We start from the raw sequence: 24,414 nt of genomic DNA on the forward strand, positions 1-24,414 counted from the left end.
TACAACCCTATTAGTGTGGCCACACCTTTCCTGTTCTTTAGCTCTACCCATATGGCCTCTGTAGACAAGGCCTCCAGGCTGTCCTGTCTACGCACAGCTGTGATATTTTCCCTAACTAGTAATGCCACTCCTCCCCCTCTATCACGTCTGAAACAACAGAACCCCGGAACATTAAGCTGCCAGTCCTGCCCCTCCTGCAACCAAGTCTCACTAATAGCAATAACGCCATAATCCCACATGCCAATCCACACCCTAAGCTCATCTGCCTTACCTACAATACTCCTTGCACTGAAATAGATGCACCTGAGAACATTTCTATCACATACAAACCTTTGATTTCTGTCTATACCCGCAATCCCTGCACAACCTTTTTCCTCCTCCACCTCACTATCTGCTCTAACACTCTGGTTCCCCTCCCCCTGCAAATCTAGTTTAAACCCCCAGAGCAGCACTAGCAAATCTACCCTCAAATATGTTATTCCCCCTCCAGTTCAGGTGCAAACCATCCTGTCAGAACAGGTCCCACCTTCCCTGGAACAAAGCCCAATTGTCCAGAAACATGAAGCCCTCCCTCCTGCACCATCTCCTTAGCCACGTATTTAGCTGCATGATCCTCCTATTTCTAGCCTCACTAGCATGTGGCGTGGGTAGCAATCCTGAGATTGTGACCTTGGAGGTCCTGTCCTTCAACTTTGCACCTAATTCTCTAAACTCTTTGCAGGACCTCCTCCTCCTTCCTATCCATGTCACTGGTCCCTACATGGACCACGGCATCTGGCTGCTCACCCTCCCTCCTGAGAATATTGAGAACTCAATCTGAGATATCGCAGACCCTGGCACCAGGGGTGCAACAGACCATCCGGGATTCTCGATCTCTCCCACAGAACCTCCTATCTGTCCCCCTAACTATCGAATACCCTATCACTACTGCTCTCTTCTTTTCCCTCCTTCCTTTCTGAGCTGAGGGTCCCATCTTGGTGCCAGAGACGTGACCACTACAACTTTTCCCTGGTCGGTCGTCCCCACCAGCAGTATCCAAAACGGTATACTTATTGTTGATGGGAATGGCCACAGGGGTGCTCTGCTCTTTCTGTCTATACCCCTTCCCTTTCCTGACAGTCACCCAGCTACCTGCCTCATGACTTTTGGGGGGGGACTATCTCCCCGAAATTCCTGTCTGTTTCTACCTCTGCCTCATGAATGATCCAAAGTTCATCCAGTTCCTGCTCCAGTTCCCTAACTCAGTTTGTCAGGAGCTGCAGCTGAATGCACATTTTACAGGTGTAGTCATCAGGGACAAGTGTGCTGTCCCTGACTTCCCACATACCGCATATGGAGCGCACGACTGCCCTAGCTGCTGCCTTCATTACCTACTCCTAAATTAGTTAAATTAAAGGAACTTACTGGCCTTACCTCTCTGGGAGCAAGCTCTTCTTCAGCCTCTCGAGCCAAAGCCTCAGAGCTCCACTCCTACCCTGAGCCAAGCACACACTGGCTGCTCCTCTTCAGTCACCCCTCCTTATATTTGTCCCTGCCAATTATCTCAAGTACTCACTCCCTCTAATCAACCAATCAACACTCTGTTTTAAATCCTCAGCCCCTACCTGTTAGAGACCCACTGCTCCAATGGCTCCTGGGCCGATCCTGTAAGGGAAAAGCCTGCGGAAAAACACACAGCTTTCTATATCCTCAGCCAACATTTATCTATTTCTTCCTTAAATACATCTAATGATCTGGCCTCCCCCACCCCAGCGGCAGAGAATTCCAGAGATTCACAACGCTCTGACAAAAGAAATTTCTACCTCTGCTCCAAAATAATCCAATTCTCCATAAGTATCTGGATCGTCACAATTTCCTGTTCGGCAACTCCTTTACCTTTTTGGAAGGTTCCAAGGCAATCTCCCTTGTGTTGTGAGATGGGCAGGTATTAAATGAATGTGTGGGGTGGGAGAGTGATTTCTGGGATCCTCCAAGTTAGTAGTCCCACATTCACTTTCTGAGAGCCATACGCAAAAGAAATGTTTAACTTTCTAATTTAAACTCAAATTAAATTACCAAGCAGGGTTCTAAATGTTCTGAGTGTCTTAGAAGGTGTGACTAAATAATCTTTGATCTCTCTGTTTCTCTCTCTCTCTCTCTCCCCTCTCTCTCCCCCTTCTCTCTCTGTCCCCTCTCTCTCTCTCTCTACCCCCCTCTCTCTCTCTCTACCCCCTCTCTCTCTCTCTCTCTTCTTCTCTCTCTCTCTCTCTCCTCCTCCTCCTCCTCCTCCTCCTCCTCCTCCTCCTCCTCCTCCTCCTCCTCCTCCTCCTCCTCCTCCTCCTCCTCCTCCTCCTCCTCCTCCTCCTCCTCCTCCTCCTCCTCCTCCTCCTCCTCTCCCTCCCTCCCTCCCTCCCTCCCTCCCTCCTCTTCCCTGTCTCTGTTTAATTGTTCAACAGTTTTATGGCAAAATCATTGAACCCCTTGCCTTCTGGAGGTAATATTTATATTCCCATTAAGGAAAGTTAATCTCACTGGACAGGTGCCATCATTGTTAACTGTTGTGTTTTACAGATACTTGGAGGGGAACCAACTGACTACATTCCCTAGTGAGCTGTCTAATTTCAAGCAGTTATCACTCCTGTAAGTGACACTTCAAATCTTCATTAATATTCTGGTTACATTCTGTCAAATGACACATCATTAAATAATAAATAATTATTCTTCATATAATAATTGGGTAGAATAATGCATAGCAGGAAGCGCGTTGGTCCAGTAATTCTGATTTACCTGGCCCTGATATCCTGAAGGTCAGTTTGATCTTCCTCTTCATACACAGTGCACATCCTGGTGCATAATCAGTACCGTCTGTGTCATGCAGCAAGGTAGGCGGCTGTGGGAACTCAGCAGTTCAGTGTTGGGGATCAGGTGTTGTGCTGTAATATTGGGATGTTACATAAAAGAAGACTGTCTAGCAGGAATAGTTAACTTCAAAAATGACAACAGTGCCACAGTGGGTTAGCATTTTCTGCTTTCTGGTTTCAAAACCAGCTAGGACTCGGGCAGCCTCTCTTCAGATGCTGCAACGTGCTTGGCAGTTGAGAGGGGAAACACACTATATCCAGACACACCAAGGGGTGAGACAGTGGCGCAGCAATTAATGCTGCAGCTTCTCTGCTCCACTGACCCAGTTTCAATCCTAACCTATGGTGCTGACTGTTCTCCCTGTGACCATGTTGGTTTCCCCAGGTGCTCTGGTTTTCTCCCACTTCCCTAAGATATATTGGTTGGTTAATTGGAAACTGTAAATTACTCTAGAAGGTGGGAGAATTAGAAGTGTATTGATGAACATGTGCAAGACCATAGGTTACAGGAAAATTAAAGGGGGACAGATGATATTGCTCTGAAAGCTGGCACAGATTTGATAGGCTGAATGTCTTCCATCTATGTTTATGGAAATATGAAAATATGAAACTATCTGAAGGAAAATTGTAAATTCATCATAGTATATGGACCATGAGTATATGGCCTCATGATTCTATTTAATACCTAATTCTTTAGTTAATCCACTTGAAGGCTGTCATTGTAGTCCATTCTGAAATTAATTTGGGATAAGATCTTTTTCCCACATCCCTAATCCTGGAATTCTCCTGTACTTAGGTAGTCCCCATGGTTTTATACAGCTCTTTCCTTCAGCCACCTAAATGTGATCTAAATCCTTGCCCCGCCCCACCTTGTTTTGATTCTTAAAGATCCTTTGTGCAACCCACCTCTTTGACTAATCTTTTTGTGTGCCCTCATAATATTTGTTTATTTGGCTCAGTTCCATTTCCTCTTGATAATCTGTTTCTGACACATGAGGAGAAGCTTTGCAATGTCACTGGGGCACAATATACACACTTTGGGAAACATCTGTCCTGTGAGATCTAGCTATCTGGCCCTCACCACAGCCTCTTGACTTGTCAACCTGTCAAGTGGAAGATCCTACTGGTTGGTTCCACTTCCTTTTATGTGGGAAGCCAACTTTTCATGCTTCAAGCCATCCATAAAAAAATGCAAAGTTTTTTCAATGAAATTGGGTAATCTTCCACAAAACAGATGTGCTGCCTATGTTCCAATTGTTGGATGGTCATCTCTGGTTGGAAGCACGTGGACCATTCCAGAGCATCCATATGTGCATGTTTCAATGACCTTGTGATGGCTATAGCTTATTCTTCATTTCCAAGTAATTACTCAAAGTCAGCAGCATTGGATTAAGGTGCAATGAACACCATTTTGTTTGCAAGCAGAGGCCCAGGAAAGGCTGGGTTGGTCAGTCCACACCTTGTCAGATCTGTTTCTAGTGAGACAGAGGTGGGAGTTAGGAGAAGATCTCTACCACATTCACCAAGACTCAAGTGATATATGAATATTGTTCATCAATCAGCAATGTTGACTGGAGATTCAGTGAATGGTAAGGCAGCAGGTCTTTTGCAAGTGCAAGGAGGGTGAAAGAAAAATAAAAATTGAAAAATATCTGTCAGCGCTCTTTCCACATGATCAAAACTGGAATATTACACTAGGTCTCTGGGAAGCTTGAGTGGGACCTGTCCTCTCTGCTGTTCCAGAATATGGTGCAGATGCTACCATTGGGATGGGAATGGAAGTTGTGACTGCACTTGACACTGTTGTGCTGGTTAATTTATTTTGTTTTGTTGGCCACTTGACTCTCTGACCACAGAAAGGACACCGTTACCCTACAAGCTGCTGAAAAGTCAGAACCTCAATATTTTCTGTACACATCATATCTCCTTCCAAGTCCCGCCAAGCACATGCCCTACCATGCTCCTTCTCCTGGAAAAGTCTTGGTACTTAGTATGTGATGTTTCCATGGAAGAAAATGAGGTTCGTAAGTTTCCAAAGTAGCTGCCCAAGCTGGCCGTTGGACCTGCAAGTTCACTAGTTCTCTGCTGGGGTTGAATCTTTGACTTAGTTTGTTAAAAACCAGAAGCAACCTGTACAGCCCCTAACTCTTCCATTAAGCCATTTATAAACTCGATGAGCTACATTCTGAAAACATAACTTGAAAATTAGAAGTCAGAAGAAAGTGGGGAGGAAAATTGGTAATGTTTTCATAATTAAAGTTTAACTTTATTTATAGATTAGTAAATGTTTTAAAATTCAACAATGGTTTGTTACTTTTATTCAGGCCCAAACTGCTAATGAGTGTTCAGAATTGTTGGAAGCAAAAAATGATTTCAAGCAAGCACATAAGATTACTAGTAATGATTCATGAATTTTAAAGAAAGAACCATTATTGGCTTACTGAACCAAAAGTGGGTTGTTAATTAACTCAAGCATTTGTGGCTTCAAAAACATGACTAAAAATATCATTATCTGATTAAGTGTATTTAAAATAAAACACGTTTCACATGGGTGGTCCTTAGAAATTATTTGGATGTCAGTTTGAGCATCCGCCTGAAAGATTTGTGGACCATTGATGATGCGATATGAATGCAGAAAATGTTTGTTGTTATAGAACTCCTTTCCCAGTTAGTGGTGAACTTGGGCACCTAGTGTAACACTGCTCCTACGTCAGAAACAATGGCTCCTTTGAGTAATGGAGCTAACTACAAGTGCAGTTGTGTATAGAATATAAAATACACACTGCTATAAAAGTGCATGTTGTTCCGAGTGAAAGTAAAAAAATACAGTGGCTCTAAATCTGAAATAAAAACAAAAAATGCTGGAAACACTCAACAGGTCAAGCAGCATCTGTGGAAAGAGAAACAGTGTTAACATTTCAGGTCCAAACAAGACTCTGTTCTCTCTCCACTGATGCTGCCTGACCTGCTGAGTGTTTCCAGCATTATCTGTTTTTAATTTCATGTTCTGAGACCTGGGTTCATTCACTTTGTTGTGGTGAATGGACGAGCTTTACTGACTGACTTATTAGAATGCAGAGGGAGGCCATTTGGTCCATTAAGTCCATGCTGGCTCCCACAGAACAATGTCCAGATGAAGGGTCTCAACCTGAAACATTGACTGTCCATTTCCCTCCATAGGTATTGCCTGGCCTGCTGAGTTCCCCCAGCTTTTTGTGTGTTGCTCCAATTCCAATGCTTCTCAGTTTCCTGTACCGCTGCAACTTATTCTCTTTTACTTGCTCATTAACTCCCTTTCGATTCTTTTGTTACCCCTACCTACGCTGGGAGTAATTTGCAGTAGCGAATTAACTTACCAGCACATCGTTGGGATGTGGGAGAAAACCAGAAACCAGGGAAACCCATGCAATCATGGGGTGAATGTGAATGCTTCAGACAGACAGTACCCTAGGCCAGCATCAAATTCAGGACCCTGGATCTGAGAAGCTAATGATACCAACTGCTATGGCCCCATGCTGAATATAAAACAATGAACTTACTCTTGTATCAAATTGTATACATGTCTTACACATAACTGCAGGTATAATATAAATATTTGTCTGTATAAGATTGATAATGAATGAATATTTTGATTTAGCATCTTAAAGCACCATCTTTGGAAAGGGATAATGAAGGGACACCTTGACCCTGCACCTCACTCTTGCCTCACCAAAACACTCAGGAGTACTGATGAGGTGGCACTGGAAGCTATAATCACTATATCTGAAGCAGGAACACGAGATGCTGCATTAACGTTTCAGATCTGGGATCCTTCATCAGAACTTCTGAAGAAAGAAAACAAGTTAGCTTTAAACCAATTTGTTTTCTCTCTTTCTAAAACTAACTTGTTTTCTCTCTTTCGAAGTTCTGATGATAGATCTCGGACCTGAAACATTAACTGTTCCTCTTTCCACAGTTGCTGCTTGACCTGCTGAACTCTTCCAGCATTTTCTGTTTATTTCCAACATCTACAGTTCTTTTATTGTTACTAGATGCTGCCAAATGATATCACAAGATAAAGGAGCAGAAGTAGGCCATTCGGCCCATCAAGTCTGCTCCATGAGCTAAACTAATACTATTCCTACCTAGCCCCAATTGCCGGCCTTATCCCCATATCCCTTGATACCTTGACTAATTAGATTCTTATCAATCTCCTCCTTAAATGCCCCCAATGATTGGGCCTCCACAGCTGTATGCGGCAAAGAATTCCATAATTTCACTACCCTCTGGCTAAAGAAATTTCTCCTCATTTCTGTTTTAAACCGGTACCCTCTAATTCTAAGATTGTGCCCTCTAGTCCTGGACTCACCCACCAGGGGAAACAGCTTAACCACATCTACTCTGTCCAGTCCTTTCAACATTCTAAATGTTTCTATGAGGTCCCCTCTCATTCTTCTGTACTCCAATGAACACAGTCCAAAAGCTGACAAATTTTCATCATAAGGAAGCCCTTTCATTCTGGGAATCATCCTCGTAAATCTCTTCTGAACCCTTTCCAACATCATTACATCCTTCCTAAGATAAGGGGCCCAAAACTGTGAACATTACTCCAAATAAGGCCTCACCAGTGCCCCATAGAGCCTCATTAACACTTCCTTACTTTTATACTTTATACCTCTCGAAATGAATGCTAACATGGCATTTGCTTTCTTGACTGCCGATCCGACCTGGTGGTTAACCCTTAGGGTATCCTGCACGTGTACCCCCAAGTCCCTTTGTACTTTTGTACTTTGAATTTTCTCCCCATCTAGATAATAATCATTTCTTTTTCCAAAGTATACAACAGCACATTTCTCAACATTGAATCTCATCTGCCATTTCTTTGCCCATTCTCCTAAACTATCTAAGTCTTTCTGCAACCTTCCTATTTCGTCAATACTTCCTACTCCTCCACCCATCTTGGTATCGTCTGCAAACTTAGCCACAAAGCCATTTACTCCATAATCCAAATCATTAATGTACAAAGTAAAAAGAAGCGGCCCCAACAACGACCCCTGCGGAAAACCACTAGTAACCGGTAGCCAACCAGAACAGGATTCCTTTATTCCCACCTTTTGCTTTCTGCCTACCAGCCAATGCTCCACCCATTCCAATATCCTACCTGTAATTCCATGACCTCTCATCTTATTAGTCAGCCTCTTGTGCGGTACCTTGCCGAAGGCCTTTTGAAAGTCCAAATACACAACATCCACAGCCTTTCCCTTATCCACCCTACCCGAGATTTCCTCAAAAAACCCCAATAGGTTGGTCAGACAGGATCTTCCCTTCACAAAACCATGCTGGCTTGGGCCTACCTTGCCTTGCACCTCTAAGTATTCCATAACCTCATCCTTGATGATCGATTCCAATAACTTTCCCACCACCGATGTCAGACTAATAGGTCTGTAATTTCTTTTATGCTGCCTCCCACCCTTCTTATACAACGGAACTACATTTGCGACCTTCCAGTCCTCTGGAACCATGCCAGAATCTATTGATTCCTGAATATTATCACCAATGCCTCCGCAATCTCTGAAGCCACCTCCTTCAGAACCCGGGGGTGCACCTCATCCGGTCCAGGAGACTTATCTGTCTTTAGTCCATTTAGCTTCCCGAGCACCTTCTCTCTAGTAATCTTAACTGAATTCAGTTCTGTCCCCTGAGACCCCTGACTATCAGGTATATTGCTGATGTCCTCCACAGTGAAGATCAATGCAAAATACTCATTTAATTCCTCTGCCATCTCTTTGTTATCCATTATAATCTCTCCTGCACTGTTTTCAATTGGTCCTATATCAACCTGTGTCTCTCTTTTACTCTTCATATATTTAAAAAAACTCTTGGTATCTTTTTGAATGTTGTCTGCCAACTTCCTTTCATAATTCATCTTTTCTTTCCTAATGACCTTCTTAGTTTCTTTCTGTAAGTTTTTAAAAGTTTCCCAGTCTTCTGTTTTCCCACTAATTTTTGCCCTCCCTTTTGCTTTTATTTTAGCGTTCACCTCTCTCGTTATCCACATTTGTGCCATTTTTCCATTCATAACCTTTTTTCTTGGAATACAGTATATCTACCCAGCATTTTCCTCATTTCTTGTAGAAATTCCATCCGTTACTGCTCTGCCGTCCCTCCAACTAGCTTACTTTTCCAATAAATTTGGGCCGGTTCCTCTCTCATGCCACTGTAATTTCTTTTGTTCCACTGAAATATTGACACACCTGATATCAGCTTCTTTTCAAATTTGAAACTGAACTCAATCATATTGTGATCACTACTTCCTAATGGTTCCTTTACCTTTAGTTTCCTTAATCACCTCCAGTTTGTTACACAGCACCCAATCCAAAACAGCCGATCCCCTGGTGGGCTCATCAACAAGTTGCTCCAAAGAGCCATCCCGTAGAAATTCCGCAAATTCAACTCTCCTGAGATCCACAGCCTTCCTGGCTTTCCCAATCCACCTTCATGTTAAAATCCCCCATAATTATCTTGACGTTGTCTCTCTGACATGCTTTTTCTATTTCTAGCTGTAACTTATAGTACACATCCTGGCTGCTGTTAGGGGGCCTATATATCACTGCTATTGTTGTTCTTTTACCCTTGCCATTTCTTAGTTCCACTCATAAAGATTCCACTTCTTCTGACCCTATGTCCCTTCTCCCTATTGATCTTATATCATTGCTAACCATCAGGGCCACACCACCCCCTCTGCCTACCTACCTATCTTTCCTATAAACTGTGTACCCCCGGACATTTAGTTCTCACTCACAGCCTTCCTTAAGCTACGACTCGGTGATTGCCACAATGTCATATTTTTTAATCTGTTACTGTGCCACTAGGTCATCCACCCTATTTCTAATGCTACGTGCATTTAAATATAGTACATTTAGACCAGTATCTGCTGCCGACTTTGTTGTATTTCTATTGTTCAGCAAATTATCCTGTCTTCTCACCTGTTTGTCCTTCTTTCCATCTTCACTGCACACTGTCTTGGACTTGCTGCTATATACCTCTTCCTCTATCCTAACATCCTGGTTTCCTTCCCCCTGCCAAATTAGTTTAAACCTTCCCCAACAGCAAAATTAAGCATTTTTGCCAGGATATTGGACCCCTTGGAGTTCAGGTGTAACCCATACTTTGTGAATAGGTCATACCTCTCCCTAAAAAGGTCCCAATGATCCAAGAATCTGAAGCCCTGCCCCCTGCACCAATCACTCAGCCACGCATTCATCTGCCAGGTCTTTCTATTCTTACTGTCATTAGCACGTGGCTCAGGTAGTAATCCTGAGATTACTACCCTGGAGGTCCTGCTTCTCAACCTTCTTCCTAGCTCCCTGTATTCTTCCTTCAGGACCTCCTCTCTTTTTCTACCTATGTCATTGGTACCTACATGTAACAAGACTTCTGGCTGATTGCCCTCTGCCCTCAGAATATTCTGGACCCGGTCCGAGACATCCCGTACCCTGGCACCAGGGAGGCAACACACCATCCGGGTATTGTTGTCAGGTTCGCAGAATCACTTATCTGTTCCCCTCACTATAGAATTCCCAATGACCACTGCATTTCTTTTGCCCGCTGGACCACGGCACCAGGTACAGTGCCAAACTCCTGTTTGCCATGGTCTTCCTCTCCAACAGAATCTAAAATAAGATACCAATTTTTGAGGGGGACTGCCAGAGAGGTACTCTCTACATATTCTTTATAGCTTCTGTCTATCTCCTGCTCACTCTCCCTAATCAGTCAAAGGTCATCGAGCTGCTGCTCCAGAATCTCAACACGTTCCTTGAGGAGCCGCATCTCAATGCACTTTGTGCAGATGTAGTCCTCGGGGAGGCTGGTAGTCTCCCAGGGTCCCCACATCTAACACTCCAAACATAACACTAATCCCAGATGCATACTGCTATGGCACTGTCTAATGCAACTACAATAAATAAACTAGTAACGTACCCCCGGCTCTATAAATCTCGCCTCTCACCCGTTCTCACCTAAACCCGTTGAGCCAAAGCCCAACCACTCTGCTCCCTCTCACTCCGCTGCCCACTCCAAACGGATGTAAAATGTGATGTCCTTTTCTTTGAAGGGCATATTTTTAAAATCACCATTTATCAAAATAACAGCATCAGCTGCCAACAGAGACCCAACACAGCAAAGTACCCAGTCTGGATTATAAAAATCAGTCTTCTCCATAACACCTTGATTAGTTTCTTTAATTAAAACTTTAATCCAGGATTACGGGGATTAAAGCCCTTTTTATTTCTAGTCATTGTTTTTAATTATTCATGCTAAGATCAAAAACATTCTCCAGCTCATAGATCAGTGGAAGATTTTTATCTAAGCATTGCATGTAACAGGATCATAAACACATTTCAAATGAGGCAGTTTTATGATTTTGTTAACACTACACAGAGGAATTCTTCCACCCTGGGGATAAATTGCTGACTATGTGGTGAGGCAGCCTAATGTTTATTGTTGTAATATTTAACAGTGTAATGGAAGAGTAAGGTTTGATTTGCATTACCCATTAGGCTGTATTCCCCATTGCCCTTAATTAACTGAAACAGATGAATATTTTCCCATACAAAACTATTAGACTGCTATTCCTTTCCCTAGCCTCACATTGTTGATTACCAGTGCATTGAAACTTTATACACAAGGTAATGAATTTCAAGGTTTACACTTCCTGTTCTACGTGAGCAGTGTTTCAAGGTGAATGCAGTTCACATGTCACCCAGAATCTAGGATGTTGTAAGGGATATTAGTCTTCAGGGCTTCTTGTATCTAATGACCACTGGAGAATTGAATCCAGGCTCGTTTGCAGTTCTGTATATTTAGAAAAGAAATTGGCCTGAACCTTGCCAGGGGAGGGTGTCTCCCAACATGCGGTATTAGTTAAACTTTTACTTTCTCACCTTCCGTCCTATAAATTGCTGTGAATGCAAGCTAATAAACATGAATCTGAGACTCTAATGAATGGTAGGATTAACAGTCCATCCCCTGAGATTCAAGGATCGGGGGGAGAAACAAGACATAGAGTGATGGAAATGGAGATTGGATGAATTGGAGTTAAATTAGGTGTGTGGTGGGGAAGTTATGGAAGGGATGAAAGACTAGATTAAGAGACAGATAAAATATAAAAATACAAAAAAAACTAAAAATTTGAAATTTTCCAGACCTCTGAGAATTTGTTACATGTAAGAAGAGACTTAATAGTTTAAATTGTTCCCTATTTAGGCTGGAGAGATGAATTAGCCTTGTACTAATAATTGTCACATTGTTGGAAAGGATTTGCACTGATAAGATTAAGCCCTAACTTTCAGTGATGAGTTAATTGTACAAATGCAATCCTTCCTTAAAAATAAAGTGCAGGTTGTCAAGTGCAATTATGTGTGAGATAAATGGTAAATGATATAAATCAGTCAGCAACTCATGACAATTCTCCATTCATGATGTTACTCTTCTTTACCTGAACTTGTGGGGTTGATTTAAACATTCATAACAATGTGCACTGCAAGTTTCCCCTATTTTTGGCAACACTTAGACAGAAGCTTAGAGCAAAATAGTGGGTTAAAAATTGCTTCCGTCTCCTTGTCTTTTGATGGGCTGTCAGTGTTATCATTGTCTCGAGAAGGCCTTGAAGTGATTAGCAATCTGTTGTTGGTTTGCTGTCACAAAGCTAGTTTGGATAGAAATTGACATGTGTTGTGTCCATTTTGCAGAGATTTGAGCAACAACAGTATCAGTATGCTCAGTAATTCCAGCTTCAGCAACATGTCGCACCTCTCAACACTGTGAGTATCAGCACCAGCCTCCCAACACTTTCAACATTATATCATCACCAATTTGTATATTATCCTGTTTATGGAACCGGTCTGTGGATGTGTGTGTTTTATTGATAATGCCCTTGAGTGTTAATTTTGTAAATAATGTACAAATTACCATTATTATTTGAAAGGGTTTTTTGCTACTGATGTTTAAGTTACTAACAGTATTAAAATCTGACTCTATTAATATAAATACGGTTCCTACAGTTGTTATCGGATGTCTATACTTCTATAGTGTAGTGGTTAGTGTAATGCTATTACAGTCCCAGTGACCCAGGTTCAATTCCGGCCGCTGTCTGTAAGGAGTTTGTACATTCTCCCCGTGTCTGTGTGGGTTTCCTCCGGATGCTCCGGTTTCCTCCCGCATTCCAAAGGTGTACAGGTTAGGAGCTTGTGAGCATGCTATGTTGGCGCCAGAAGAATGGCAACACTTGCGGGCTGCCCCCAGCACATTCTCAGTAATGCAAAAAGATGCACATCTTTTGATGTACATGTGACGAATAAATAAATATCTTATCTCAATAAATACCTTTTGTTGCTGATAAAAGGATGTGTTACTGCTAATAATTTTAGGTAAGCATATGAAACAGCATAGGTTGCCATGATATGTGAGATTAAAAAAACATTTTTAATTTATTTTTCTAGAGCCTTGTGGCACTTCTATTTCTTTGATTCAGGCTCCAAGTTTAACCTAGATTTACTGAGAGGTTTGGCGGTTTCTCTGGCTGACTGTAAAGTGAGCTTGCTTCCACATTGTTTTGAGAGCAGAGCAGGCATGACTCAGCTGCCAGCCAACACTGCATTAACAGTTGTCTTTCATCTGCTAATAGTAATTGGAACTAGCCCAGCAAAAAAGGAATAGGGACATTACTGATCCCAAATATTCATTAGTGGGTAGAGGGAAATGACATTTCAGCATAAAATATCTAATGTTTAATATTTTTAGAATCCTTTCACCACCTTCTCCTCCTCCCCCTCCCTTTTGAATACATCTCCTTCCCCACACCACCTACTGCTTCCTTCCCACCTTGACAAGCCCTCTCTGTGCTCTGCTCACCACCAGCCCATAATCATTCTTCTTAATGGCTTTTCTTTTCAGGATCTTGAGCTACAACCGGCTGAGGTGCATTCCAGTCCACGCTTTTGATGGTTTGAAGTCGTTACGATTATTGTGAGTATAAAGTAAGGTGTCAATTGAAAGAAGCTTTGGGTCATTGAGGATTGAAGAACAACTGGGTTTTTGGGTCTTTGGTACTGCTGGGGAACAAACTCACATCTCAGTACCTGTCCCCCCTCACCTCAGTCATCCCTTTCTTTCTCCCTTCCCCCATTCCAACCCTTTCTTGCTGTCTCCATGCCATTCTTCAACTGTAAGACATACTGTTCTTTTTTATAATTTTGTTTTTGGGTGGCGTCGCTATTGGCAACTATTTCCTCAAAGTCGCCCATCTAGTCCAGGCCAAATAGGAATTGTTAATTTCCTTTTCCAAAGAATACTAGCAAACAAATCAAGTCTTTGCAAGTGTTAGATTCTGGTATTGTTTGAAATCTACAACCTCTGCATCACCTAGTCCGTACCATAATCACTAGATAACTGTGGACGTACTGGGAAAAATAGAGAAGCCTCGTTCATCTTATGATAAACTGCATGGCTGTAACATCATCCTGAGGTCAATGAGAATAAAAATATTTAATAAAAGGGATAATGTTAGCACACGTTCCTCACATAGCAAAATCCTGCAGGAGTACCTGATGGTGCAAAATCAATACAAATCCATCCCACTAGTCTTCCAAATGCTCATTCATGTGTATGGGCTGTACATAAGTCTGACATTTTTAAGGTGGGAAGGACCTGTATGTGACATGGTTTCCTGTTACATTCTCCACTGAGATGGACGTAATTTCCCTGACAGACTCACTCAGTAATATGAGAATTCCCAGTGAGAGCCTTGGTTCACTATGCTTGAGGTTCATTTCAGTCTGACCAGCAAAAGCAAAGGGATAAGATCAAGATGATTTTTGAACATTGGGTTAGTATTGATATGGTAACTGTTGCAGTTACTTCCTTGCTGAAAGTATGTGGGCATCACACAAAAGGCCAGCAATTGTTATCTATCCTTGTTGAGAAGGTGCTGATGAACCATCTTCTTGAATCACTGGTGTAGATACACTGTGATGTTGTCAGGTTGAAGGTTCCAGAATTAACTGCCTGTGATATTGAAGGAATGGTGACCTGTTTCCAAATTGGTCAACATTTTGGGTCAAAATCAGGCCCTAATGCAGGGTTTCAGACCTAAATGTCGACAATTCCTTTCCTTTTCAATCTTTTTATCAGTTTTCAAATTAATACAGATTGATATATAGCATCAATATTTATACATGTAATACAAAGAGATCAGGATAACAATCATAGCTTATATAATCATAAAGAACAATAAAATATAAAAAAACTCTGTAGATCCAATGATCTCTTAGTAAATGAATATAATATAAAAGAAAGGAAAGAAAAAGATTTATTATATAAATTTTAAAAAAACAAATCAATAAAAAAAATTATAAACAATATAAACTAAACAAAAAAGAACTTTTTAAAAGAAAAACAAACAACAAAAAAAAAGAAAAAAACTGGGCTAAAATTTCTCAGTAGAAACAGAGCAATATTATGTCGTCAAGTCCGTTCCTCCAAGTTGGAAAGTTATTGAAAGGGGATCTACATCATGTGAAACTATTGAATAAATGGACTCCAAATATCTTCAAATTTAAGCGAAGGATCAACAGTACCACTCCTAGTCAATTCCTTTCCTCCCACAAATGCTGCTCAACCCATTGAGTTCCTCCAGCAAATAATTTGTTTCTCCAAAGTTCCATGGGTTTATCTAATTGAAATGTTTTAGATTATGAAGCAACTTGTTTGGGTTAATAGAGAAAAAAACTATACTCTTAGGCAGGGGAGCACTAACAAGGGGGCATAATCTTAAACTAGAGCTCCTTCATGTAAGTATAAAGGCAGGAAGCATTTTTTTCCACATTTAGTGTAATGGAAGCCTGGAATCTCTGTAACCTGCCCTATATATAAAATGATTGAATCTTTGTCAATTGGACCTCAAAACTGGAGACTGATTGTTTTTTGTTATGTGAAGGATATAAATAGATACTGAACAAAAGCAGGCAAATAAACTGGAGTAAAGATTAATGGTGGAATGGGCAATTGTAACTGAATGATCTGATGCATTGGTAGCATGGAGTATGAATAGCCTGATGAATTAGTTGTCGTGTGTAATATCCTATCTGGCACACATTGTGCTTCCTTTTCTGTAATAGTCTGGACCCTGAGTCTTATCCTGTGTTATTGTTCATGGCTATTTGCTTTTGCACATTAATGTATTATTTGATAGGTAATTCGTTGTGCTTTGTGCATTATACTGTGTATGACATATTGCAACCAGTGGGTTATCCTGTGTATAATACACTGCTCTATTGCATTTTCTTGTGAGTGACACACTGTGACCTATGTGTTATTTGGTGTGTGTGATGCATTGTGAACTGTACATTATCTTGTGTGTGATGCTGAATGTAATATGATAGCTTACCCTGTGTGCTATCCTGTTAGATGAAAACAAAACAATTTCACCCATCACTTCTTGTTTAAATCCATTTGATATTCTGCCAACTGGGATCAATTGACACTTTCCATAAAGTCCAATTGCATTAATGTATTAAATTCTTTAAATGTATAAGACTACTCTATCTAGTATTGTACAGAGATTTTGCCTATTGCTAGTGATATATTTTTAATTTTTGTTTTAAAATAGGACTTTACATGGTAACGATATCTCCACCATTCCCAATGGAGCATTTAGTGGTCTCACATCACTCTCTCACCTGTAAGTAAATGAAGCATCATTTCCTACACATTAAAAAATTCTTCTGAAAATTTTCCTTAAACATATGAATTAAAAATGGTAAATACTCTGTAGATCAGCTAATTACAGCGGAGAGCAAAAGGGGTAATATTTCAGATCAGAATTTAAAAATCTGTTGTGTTCTTGGTAGATCTTAAAATAACTTGGTTTAATAAAAGGATCCTACCTTGGGAATTCTGAGGAATTGTGTGGAAGTAATGCCACAGCCTCAGCTGAAGATTTGTGAATTTAGACTTTCAATGCTGATTAAAGCGAAGAACCCTTCTAAGTCTGGTCACTGCAGCTTCCCACATTGTAGAAGATGTGCTTTCTACAACAGCACAAGCAACCATACTGAAAACACGCAATTCCTTCTTAAATTAACTTCAGGGATTTTTTTTTGCAAACCAGTTGGAAATCTCATTTTAACCTTTGTTATGTTTCTTGCCATTTTGCTGTGACATGGTTGACCAGGCAGCATGGTGGTTTAATTTTGATGGGGTATGTGCCCTCTCAGTGCTGGTGGATGCCATTTACATCTCTTGCTTCATTTGATCATGGGGGAGTTGTGGTGGACACTTTTTGGATTGAGCAGTCACTGTTCTGCATGTCCCATAAAATAATACTGTTGCTGGTTTTTCTACCATCCAGCTGGATTTGGAGATATCTCCTATCCATTTTCTTTAAGTTTTGTTCAGTTTGAACATTTTCTCTGCCTTCTGTTGGACATTGATAAAATAAAGTGTTTGGAAATCTTACCAAAGTCACATATTTAAGTTTAGTTGTTGGCAGACTTTCATATTTGCTGTTGTAGTCAGGAGGTGGGAATTGGTGCACACAGCTGTTTGGTCAGTTTTGCAACCTCTGCTGTTGGTTTCACTTGGGTAACTTTGGATTTGTGCATCATCCACATTTCAGTACATTTGTTGCATTCTACAGGGAAGCTATACTTGTTATTCATTTGCTCAGTTCTTCATTTTTTTCACACCTTTGGCCATTTAGTCTAACCATTAAATGTCTCTTTTCTACCTGTCCTATCTCAAAGTCACTCACTCTGCCTTCAGTATCAATTTGTGTCTTGGCACAGTGCAAACTGTGACTGAAAAATGACATTCTTGTACATCAATATCCACTAAAGGGATAATTAAATAGGCATAGTGTTGAAGAGTCTCCACCAAGTAATACGTGGCTACAGTTACAATTTGCAGAGAACACTTTGAATTATTTAACTATAACTTGCTTGTTTAGTATGCATTTAGTGTCTATTATGAATGAGTGGAACTGCTCTCAGCTCTGAGCTTTCAAGACCCATTCTGCACATTCAAGACCCACTTCAGAGTCTTAAGCACAAAATTTATGTTAAAGCTGTGTGTGCAGTAATGAAACAGAAGAAGTGTCTTTTTCAGCTGAACACTTAATTGACGCTTGTCTCCCTTCCCAAGTAAATGTTAAAGATTGAAGACAAATAATGTAAGAGTTCATCCCCAGTCAGTACCATTGTTGAATTTTAGAGGCATGGTGTACTGTCCTACTGCTACCAAAGAGGCTGGGAACATATTTCAAAGCAAGTGTAATTTGTCTTTAAACAGTAAAACAATGAGCAGACATTCATGGATTTAATTAAGGGTACAACTTAATATATAGTTAACGTAACCAACTCTAAATAAGACAATGTAGTTGGATTGTGATGTAAAGAGCAGCTGACTTTTAATTTAACAATAAGTAACTAATTCAGAAATAATCAAAAGTTTTTTTCAAGTTGGCTACAAGTAAAAATGAACCATACCCAACTGCTGTTTAGATGCCCGGATTATAAACAGGATTAAGAGATAAGGTGCTGATCAAAATTAATGTGTTCATAAGGGATTATTGCACAAATATGTTCTATTGGAGTCTTAACTGTTGTAGTTAAGAGAATTTATAATGTATGCCTAGCATTATCATTTGCTTATTAAACAAGAGTCTCCACTGAGCCAGCTCTGATAAAAATGTGCATATATTATAGTACAGTTTGTAATAAAGAACCCATATTATACATTTTATAAACTATCCATTTTCATAATTTGCTTTCTGCATTATTTATTTCAAGGGAGCATATTATGAAATGAAAGAGGATCCTTTGTTTTGCATCAAGCTCAGAATGCCAGAGAAGGTAGTGGACACAGATTCAATCACGGCATTCTAAAGGGAACTGGATAAACATCCAAAAAGAAAATGAAATGCAGGCTGTGAGGTGGGAGACGGGGCCATTAATGGAATGGAACTAGTTGGATTGCTCTTAAATAGAGCTGCATGGACTTGATGGGCCAAATGTCTTCCTTCCATGTGTTTCTGTGATCAGGGACACTGCTGGTTTTGCATCCTAACCAATTTTGCTCTTGACTAAAGTCAAGGGGCAGTTGTATCCCCTGGGTATAACATTTGCTGAGATGGGTCTGAATGATTCACTAGACATTTGCATGACTCTTTGTTCATTTTCTCTCTGTCCCCAGAGCTCTTGGGGCAAACCCTCTGTACTGTGATTGTAACCTGCGCTGGCTGTCCGAGTGGGTGAAGACAGGTTACAAGGAGCCAGGTATTGCCCGCTGCACAGGACCAGAGGACATGAATGAAAAACTTCTCCTGACAACACCCACAAACAAGTTCCATTGCAAGGGTATGTGGTTTTGGATCACACAAAGGAAGGCACAAACAACCACCACTTATCGTGGTGTCAGCATCATTAATTAAAGAAGGACACTGTTGATAAGAAATGTAGGGTCAGTTTGGTACGTCTATACTGCCAGCACAGTTTGGAAAATTAGGTACAGAGATCAGACAGCCTAATATGAACTTTTACATTTTCCAGTTGTTCATTGAAGTTAAAATTCAATGTGCAAAAAAAAGCAATGGTTCCTGTGTTTATGAAAATTTTTTAAAAATTGTGGAAGTTGAAAATCTGAAATAAAAAGAGAAAATGCTGTAAGTATTCAGCAGCACCTGTGGTTGGAGAAACTGAGTTAACATGTCAAGTCAGAGTCCTTTCATCAGGACTGATGAAGTCTCCTATGTTTAATTCTTCAATCTGTTTCCCCAACCGCCAAGATTTCAACATGATTCCCTACTTTTCTTCTTCTCAGGCAGTCCCTCAGAGTTTCCACTACTCTCCTGTGGGATCTGAGGTGGCTAAAGACTCTCTTTCTGGCCTAGCAGACTCTGCTACAAGTGGGGTGGGATGTTTGGGATCCTGTGTGCCTCCTCTGTTGTTTGCCCCCCTGTGCTCCCATCATCTTCCTGGCAGCTCTATCTCCATTTTAAGCAGTCCCCCAGGGATTCTCATGAATCAGCAATGATATTACATTTTCTCAAGGAGGGTTTGAAGTGCATTTAATTTCATCCTGGAAATCATTTGTTAAGATGGAGCTTGGACTAGAGTACTTCTTTCAGGAGTCTGGTGTCAGGCAGTGGAAAACCTCTGGAGTTGGTTGAGTATGACCAGAGCTGGAGATGTTTTTCAGGGAGAAGACACTGACAGGTGAAGAGTATTTTGTCAATGAATCTGGATGATTCTGCAGAGTCTAAATTGGCGGAACCTCTCCAGTGCTTTTAGGCCCCTGCCATAGGTTGTCCATGACTCTGAAGTATACAAGAGGGCAGGGATCATTGCCTGCTTGGTAGACCATGAGTTGATGCTGGGAATGAAATCTTGTTCTTCATGCACTGACTCTTATCCTCAGTGCAGACCAAGTTAATGAAATCTTGTTCTTCATGCACTTTCCTCAGTCAGCCAAAAATTGAGCTTGTATCCCATGAACAGTGAATTTCATCAAGGCCTGCCTTCACTGAGAATGGCTCTCTAGCAGTGGAAAATGATCCTCATTTACCAGGGCCTTGCCATGGATCTTGATTGTAGAGGAGCAGTGTTACACTGAGGGGGCAGGTTGATAGATGACCTTCATTTTCTAGATGTTCAATGTAAGGCCCATTTTGTCTACTTCTGAAGGGGCCAACAAAGAATTGGAGCTCAGCCTCCAAATCTGCACATATATGCATACTGTAAAGTGATGGCCAAGGTTGGGATGTCCAGAATGATGAGAACAAAGGTTGAGTAGTTTGTTTGTTCCATAGATTAAATCTTCTATACTTGTAGGAGATTAGGTGCGGTTCTCTGTGAGGAAGATTAAGAAGAGGGTTCGAATGATGACAAATCTTTGCTTGATCTGAGTCTGTAATGGACTGATTCCTCAGGATCAAGTTTGAATATCATCAGATAGCAGACATAAAATGGCAATGCATTTCTGAGGTCAGCCAAATTTGAGAAGGATTCCCCATCATCTCTCCTGATTGGTTGACTTGGAGGTTTATGTGAGATTGAAGAAAGCTACATGCAGGAGTGTAGTCAGCATTACTCCCTATACTTTTCCTGGATTTGTCATGTGGTGAATGTCTGTTGTACCTCTTGATAGGTAGAATATGCACAACAACTCTGGGAGTAGCACCTTAGCTACTAAGAGCAGGAGTTGAGGCAGATCCTTGTGTTGAGTTTCCCTGTGGCTAACGGTAGCAAATCCCCTCTGTCATTATCACAATCACACATCTTCTCTCACAGCACCTCTAAGATGCCCTGCTCTTCCCAGGTGAGGGTATGAAACCATGAGTTGCACCAGAAATCTTCCATTGTCACGTTTTAGTACTTTAGCAGGATTATTGCCTCTTCACCTGGCCTTCTTGTTTTATGCCTTTTAATGACCTTTTCAACCTCTATCCAGGCTGGGAAGAGCCAAGGACAGTCAAGGGCACTCAGGTCAAGGTTCCAACAATTTAATCTTGCCAAGCTGCACGTGCTAATCAGTGTACATGAACTCTAGTAAATCCCACCTCTATGCGGCCTGTAACCTCCTTTATGAAGAAAGGACACATGGTTTGCCCATTTTTAAAATTATTTCTTAATAAAGAGACATAATGAAAATCCATCACTATGTTGGAAAAACAAATTGATTTATGTTGAATTTCTGACTTGGTTGTTCTTTTAAACATCTTTTCTGACAAGAGTACAAAGCACCCTCCTGAATCATCCTCCCTTGGTGATAGTTCCAGACTCAAGATTTTACACTGTAAAGCATGGGAGATTTGCTGTCTGTTCCTGTCATTTCAGCAGGGTTAACCAGTGTATATGGGACTCCCAGAAACATCTCATTCTCTTAATTTTACAGACCCACTGAACATTGCAATAACAGCCAAGTGCAACCCATGCCTGTCCAGCCCTTGCAAAAACAATGGAACCTGTAACAATGACCCAGTTGAGTTCTACAGATGTACCTGTCCCTATGGGTTTAAGGTAAGAATCTTGCAGAAAATATCCAAATCCTTCATCTAGATGATAAGATTACTCCTGTAAGTAGTTTCACTACAAATATTGTAGAAAATTCAAAATGGTGCTTAGTTTCTCAACAGAAGGAATTTCACACTGAAAAGCTCTTTAATAGGCTCAGATATTTGCCACATGGAAAATAATATCTTCTCATACGCTCTTACCCCAGGGACCTCAAGCAACAATAGCACCGGAATTTTTCTCTGGTAATCGGAAAAGGACATCTCTCTACATCTGCTATCCATTTCCTAACTTTTATGATTCAGTTCAATTTGGTCCTTAAAGCTTTTGTTTGTTCTGTTTTGATGTAGACTTTGAGAAAATCTTGTTTGGAGTACAGTGTAATTGAAAGAAATTGTGCTTAGAGTAGTCACGTCACATGCAATTGAATTACAATGTGCTTTGTCATTTGGTTTTGAAAACAAATTTTTATTTTAGCATTAACCTCAAAGAGAAGCTCCCTATGCACGAACAGGATGACATTTTTACTTTCTTGTCAATTTACCCATCTCTCCTGAAGGCATTGTTTTCTGCAGCTTCATTTTGCTAGCATGTAGGACTATTTCACAAGCAGCCATTAAGCGTGGCCCTTAATAGCAACTATTGTGAAGTTGTTTGTGTAAGAGAGGAAGTTGAAACAGGAGCAGTTGATGATGACTTGTTCCGGTCTTCCCTCTGATATCCACAGAAGAACACATTCAGTGCAATCCCTGGATAATAATTAGAAGTCAAAACCCAGCTGCAATATTAACTTGGGATCTGATTCTGTGATGGCCTATCATGTATGGCTCGGATGCTCCCTCATCAAACCTATTGGGCCTTGGACGATTACAGTCTTCAATAAATTCTGCTCCTAATACCCATCTCTCTATCCTCACCACTCCTTTCCTCCCATGTTCCAAAGACATTGGAATATCCGTAACTTCCTTCTTGTACTGACAATAAAACCTAATTCTCAATTGTTTGTCAAGATGCAAGAATTTGTTAGTCTTTCCTTCTCAAGTTCCCAATCTGTTTTTATTCACCTGAATTCTCCATCATGTAAGTATCTACTTGGTACTTCATTAACATTAATATAGCAAGTGCCCCAAAGCATTTCACAGGGGAGAAATAATGGTCATTCATAAAAAATTCACCAGATACTTTATCACATAAATACGTAGGTAAAAGAGGACCAGGTATATTTATGCATAGCAAGATCCCACATAAAATGTCATTTTTTTTAAACCATGTCTTGGTCATTTTGAATGAGGGGATGCTCTGGAAAAAATACCACATCTTTAATGTCCATCCAAGCAGGTTGATGAGGCTTCCATTTAATGCTCTGAAGTATGATGTTTCCAGCAAGCAAAATTCATGCAATGCTGTCATTGAATCAAAGAGTTATACAGCACGAAACAGGCCCTCTGGCCCAACCCATCCATGTCAACCAAGGTGCTACCTGAGCTAGTCAAATTTGTCCATATCTCTCTAAATTTTTCCTATCTATTTACCAATCCAAATGTCTTTTAAACATTGTAATTGTACCTGCCTCTACCACTTCCTCTGGCAGCTTGTTCCATTTATCCACCACCCTCTGTGTGGAAAAACTTGACCCTCAGGTCCCTTTTAAATCTTTCCTTTCTCACCTTAAGCCTATGCCCTCTTTTTTAAATGCCTCTTCCCTGGTAAAAAGACTGTGACTATCTATCCCATCAATACTTCTCATGATTTTATAAACCTTTGTAAGATCACCCTTCAGCCTCCTTCACTCCAGGGAAACCAGTCCCAGCCTATCTGGTCTCTCCTTATAACTTAAGCCCTCCAGTCCTGACAGCATCCTTGAGAATCTTTTCTGCACCCTCTCTAGCTTAGTCATATCATTCCTATAGCATGGTGACTAGAACTGCACACAATGTTCCATCTGTGGTCTCACCAATATCTTGTACCGCTATAACATGATGTCCTAACTCTTGTGCATAATGCCTGACCAATGAAAGCAAGCATGCCATATGCTTTCTTAACCACCCTGTCTACTTGTGTCATCACTTTCACAGAACTATGTACGTGTACCCCTAGGTCTCTCTGTTCTACAATACTCCCCAGGGCCCTACCATTCACTGTGTATCTCCTCCCCTTGTTTAACTTCCCAAAGTGCATCATTTTGCACTTGTCTGAGTTAAATTCCATCTGCCATTCCTTTGTCCACTTTCCCAGTTGATCTAGATCCTATTGTAACCTTAGACAACCTTTTTTATTATCCACTATGCTACCAATTTTGGTGGTCACCTGAAAACTTACTAATCATGCCTGGAATATTAGCCCTTGTTTTATGTTCAGATCCTGGATTGAAGCTTGAGCTCACCAATCACAGATTCATAGACATTCAGTCATACATCTCACAATACACTTCTGGTTATTCATGACTGTGATGCAATGATACTCACTTAGAAATGCACATGCATGCACTTCAGTTGAGAATATAATCCAAAATCAAGGTAGCCCTAATG

The 24,414-nt window shown here is 40.8% G+C and overlaps 1 protein-coding gene across 1 annotated transcript in view; it reads left to right on the forward strand.

Annotated features, from left to right (window-relative positions):
- LOC127569354 (slit homolog 3 protein-like) overlaps positions 1–24,414 on the forward strand; it is a 529,163-nt gene that overhangs the window by 456,791 nt on the left and 47,958 nt on the right. The window contains exons 21-26 of the mRNA XM_052013912.1: positions 2,551–2,619; positions 12,569–12,640; positions 13,773–13,844; positions 16,486–16,557; positions 19,068–19,231; positions 21,768–21,892. Coding sequence (XP_051869872.1) covers positions 2,551–2,619; positions 12,569–12,640; positions 13,773–13,844; positions 16,486–16,557; positions 19,068–19,231; positions 21,768–21,892 — 574 coding nt within the window. The remainder of the gene's footprint in view (positions 1–2,550; positions 2,620–12,568; positions 12,641–13,772; positions 13,845–16,485; positions 16,558–19,067; positions 19,232–21,767; positions 21,893–24,414) is intronic.

This window comes from Pristis pectinata, chromosome 4, assembly GCF_009764475.1.
Source record: "Pristis pectinata isolate sPriPec2 chromosome 4, sPriPec2.1.pri, whole genome shotgun sequence".
NCBI classification, from domain to species: Eukaryota; Metazoa; Chordata; class Chondrichthyes; order Rhinopristiformes; family Pristidae; genus Pristis; species Pristis pectinata.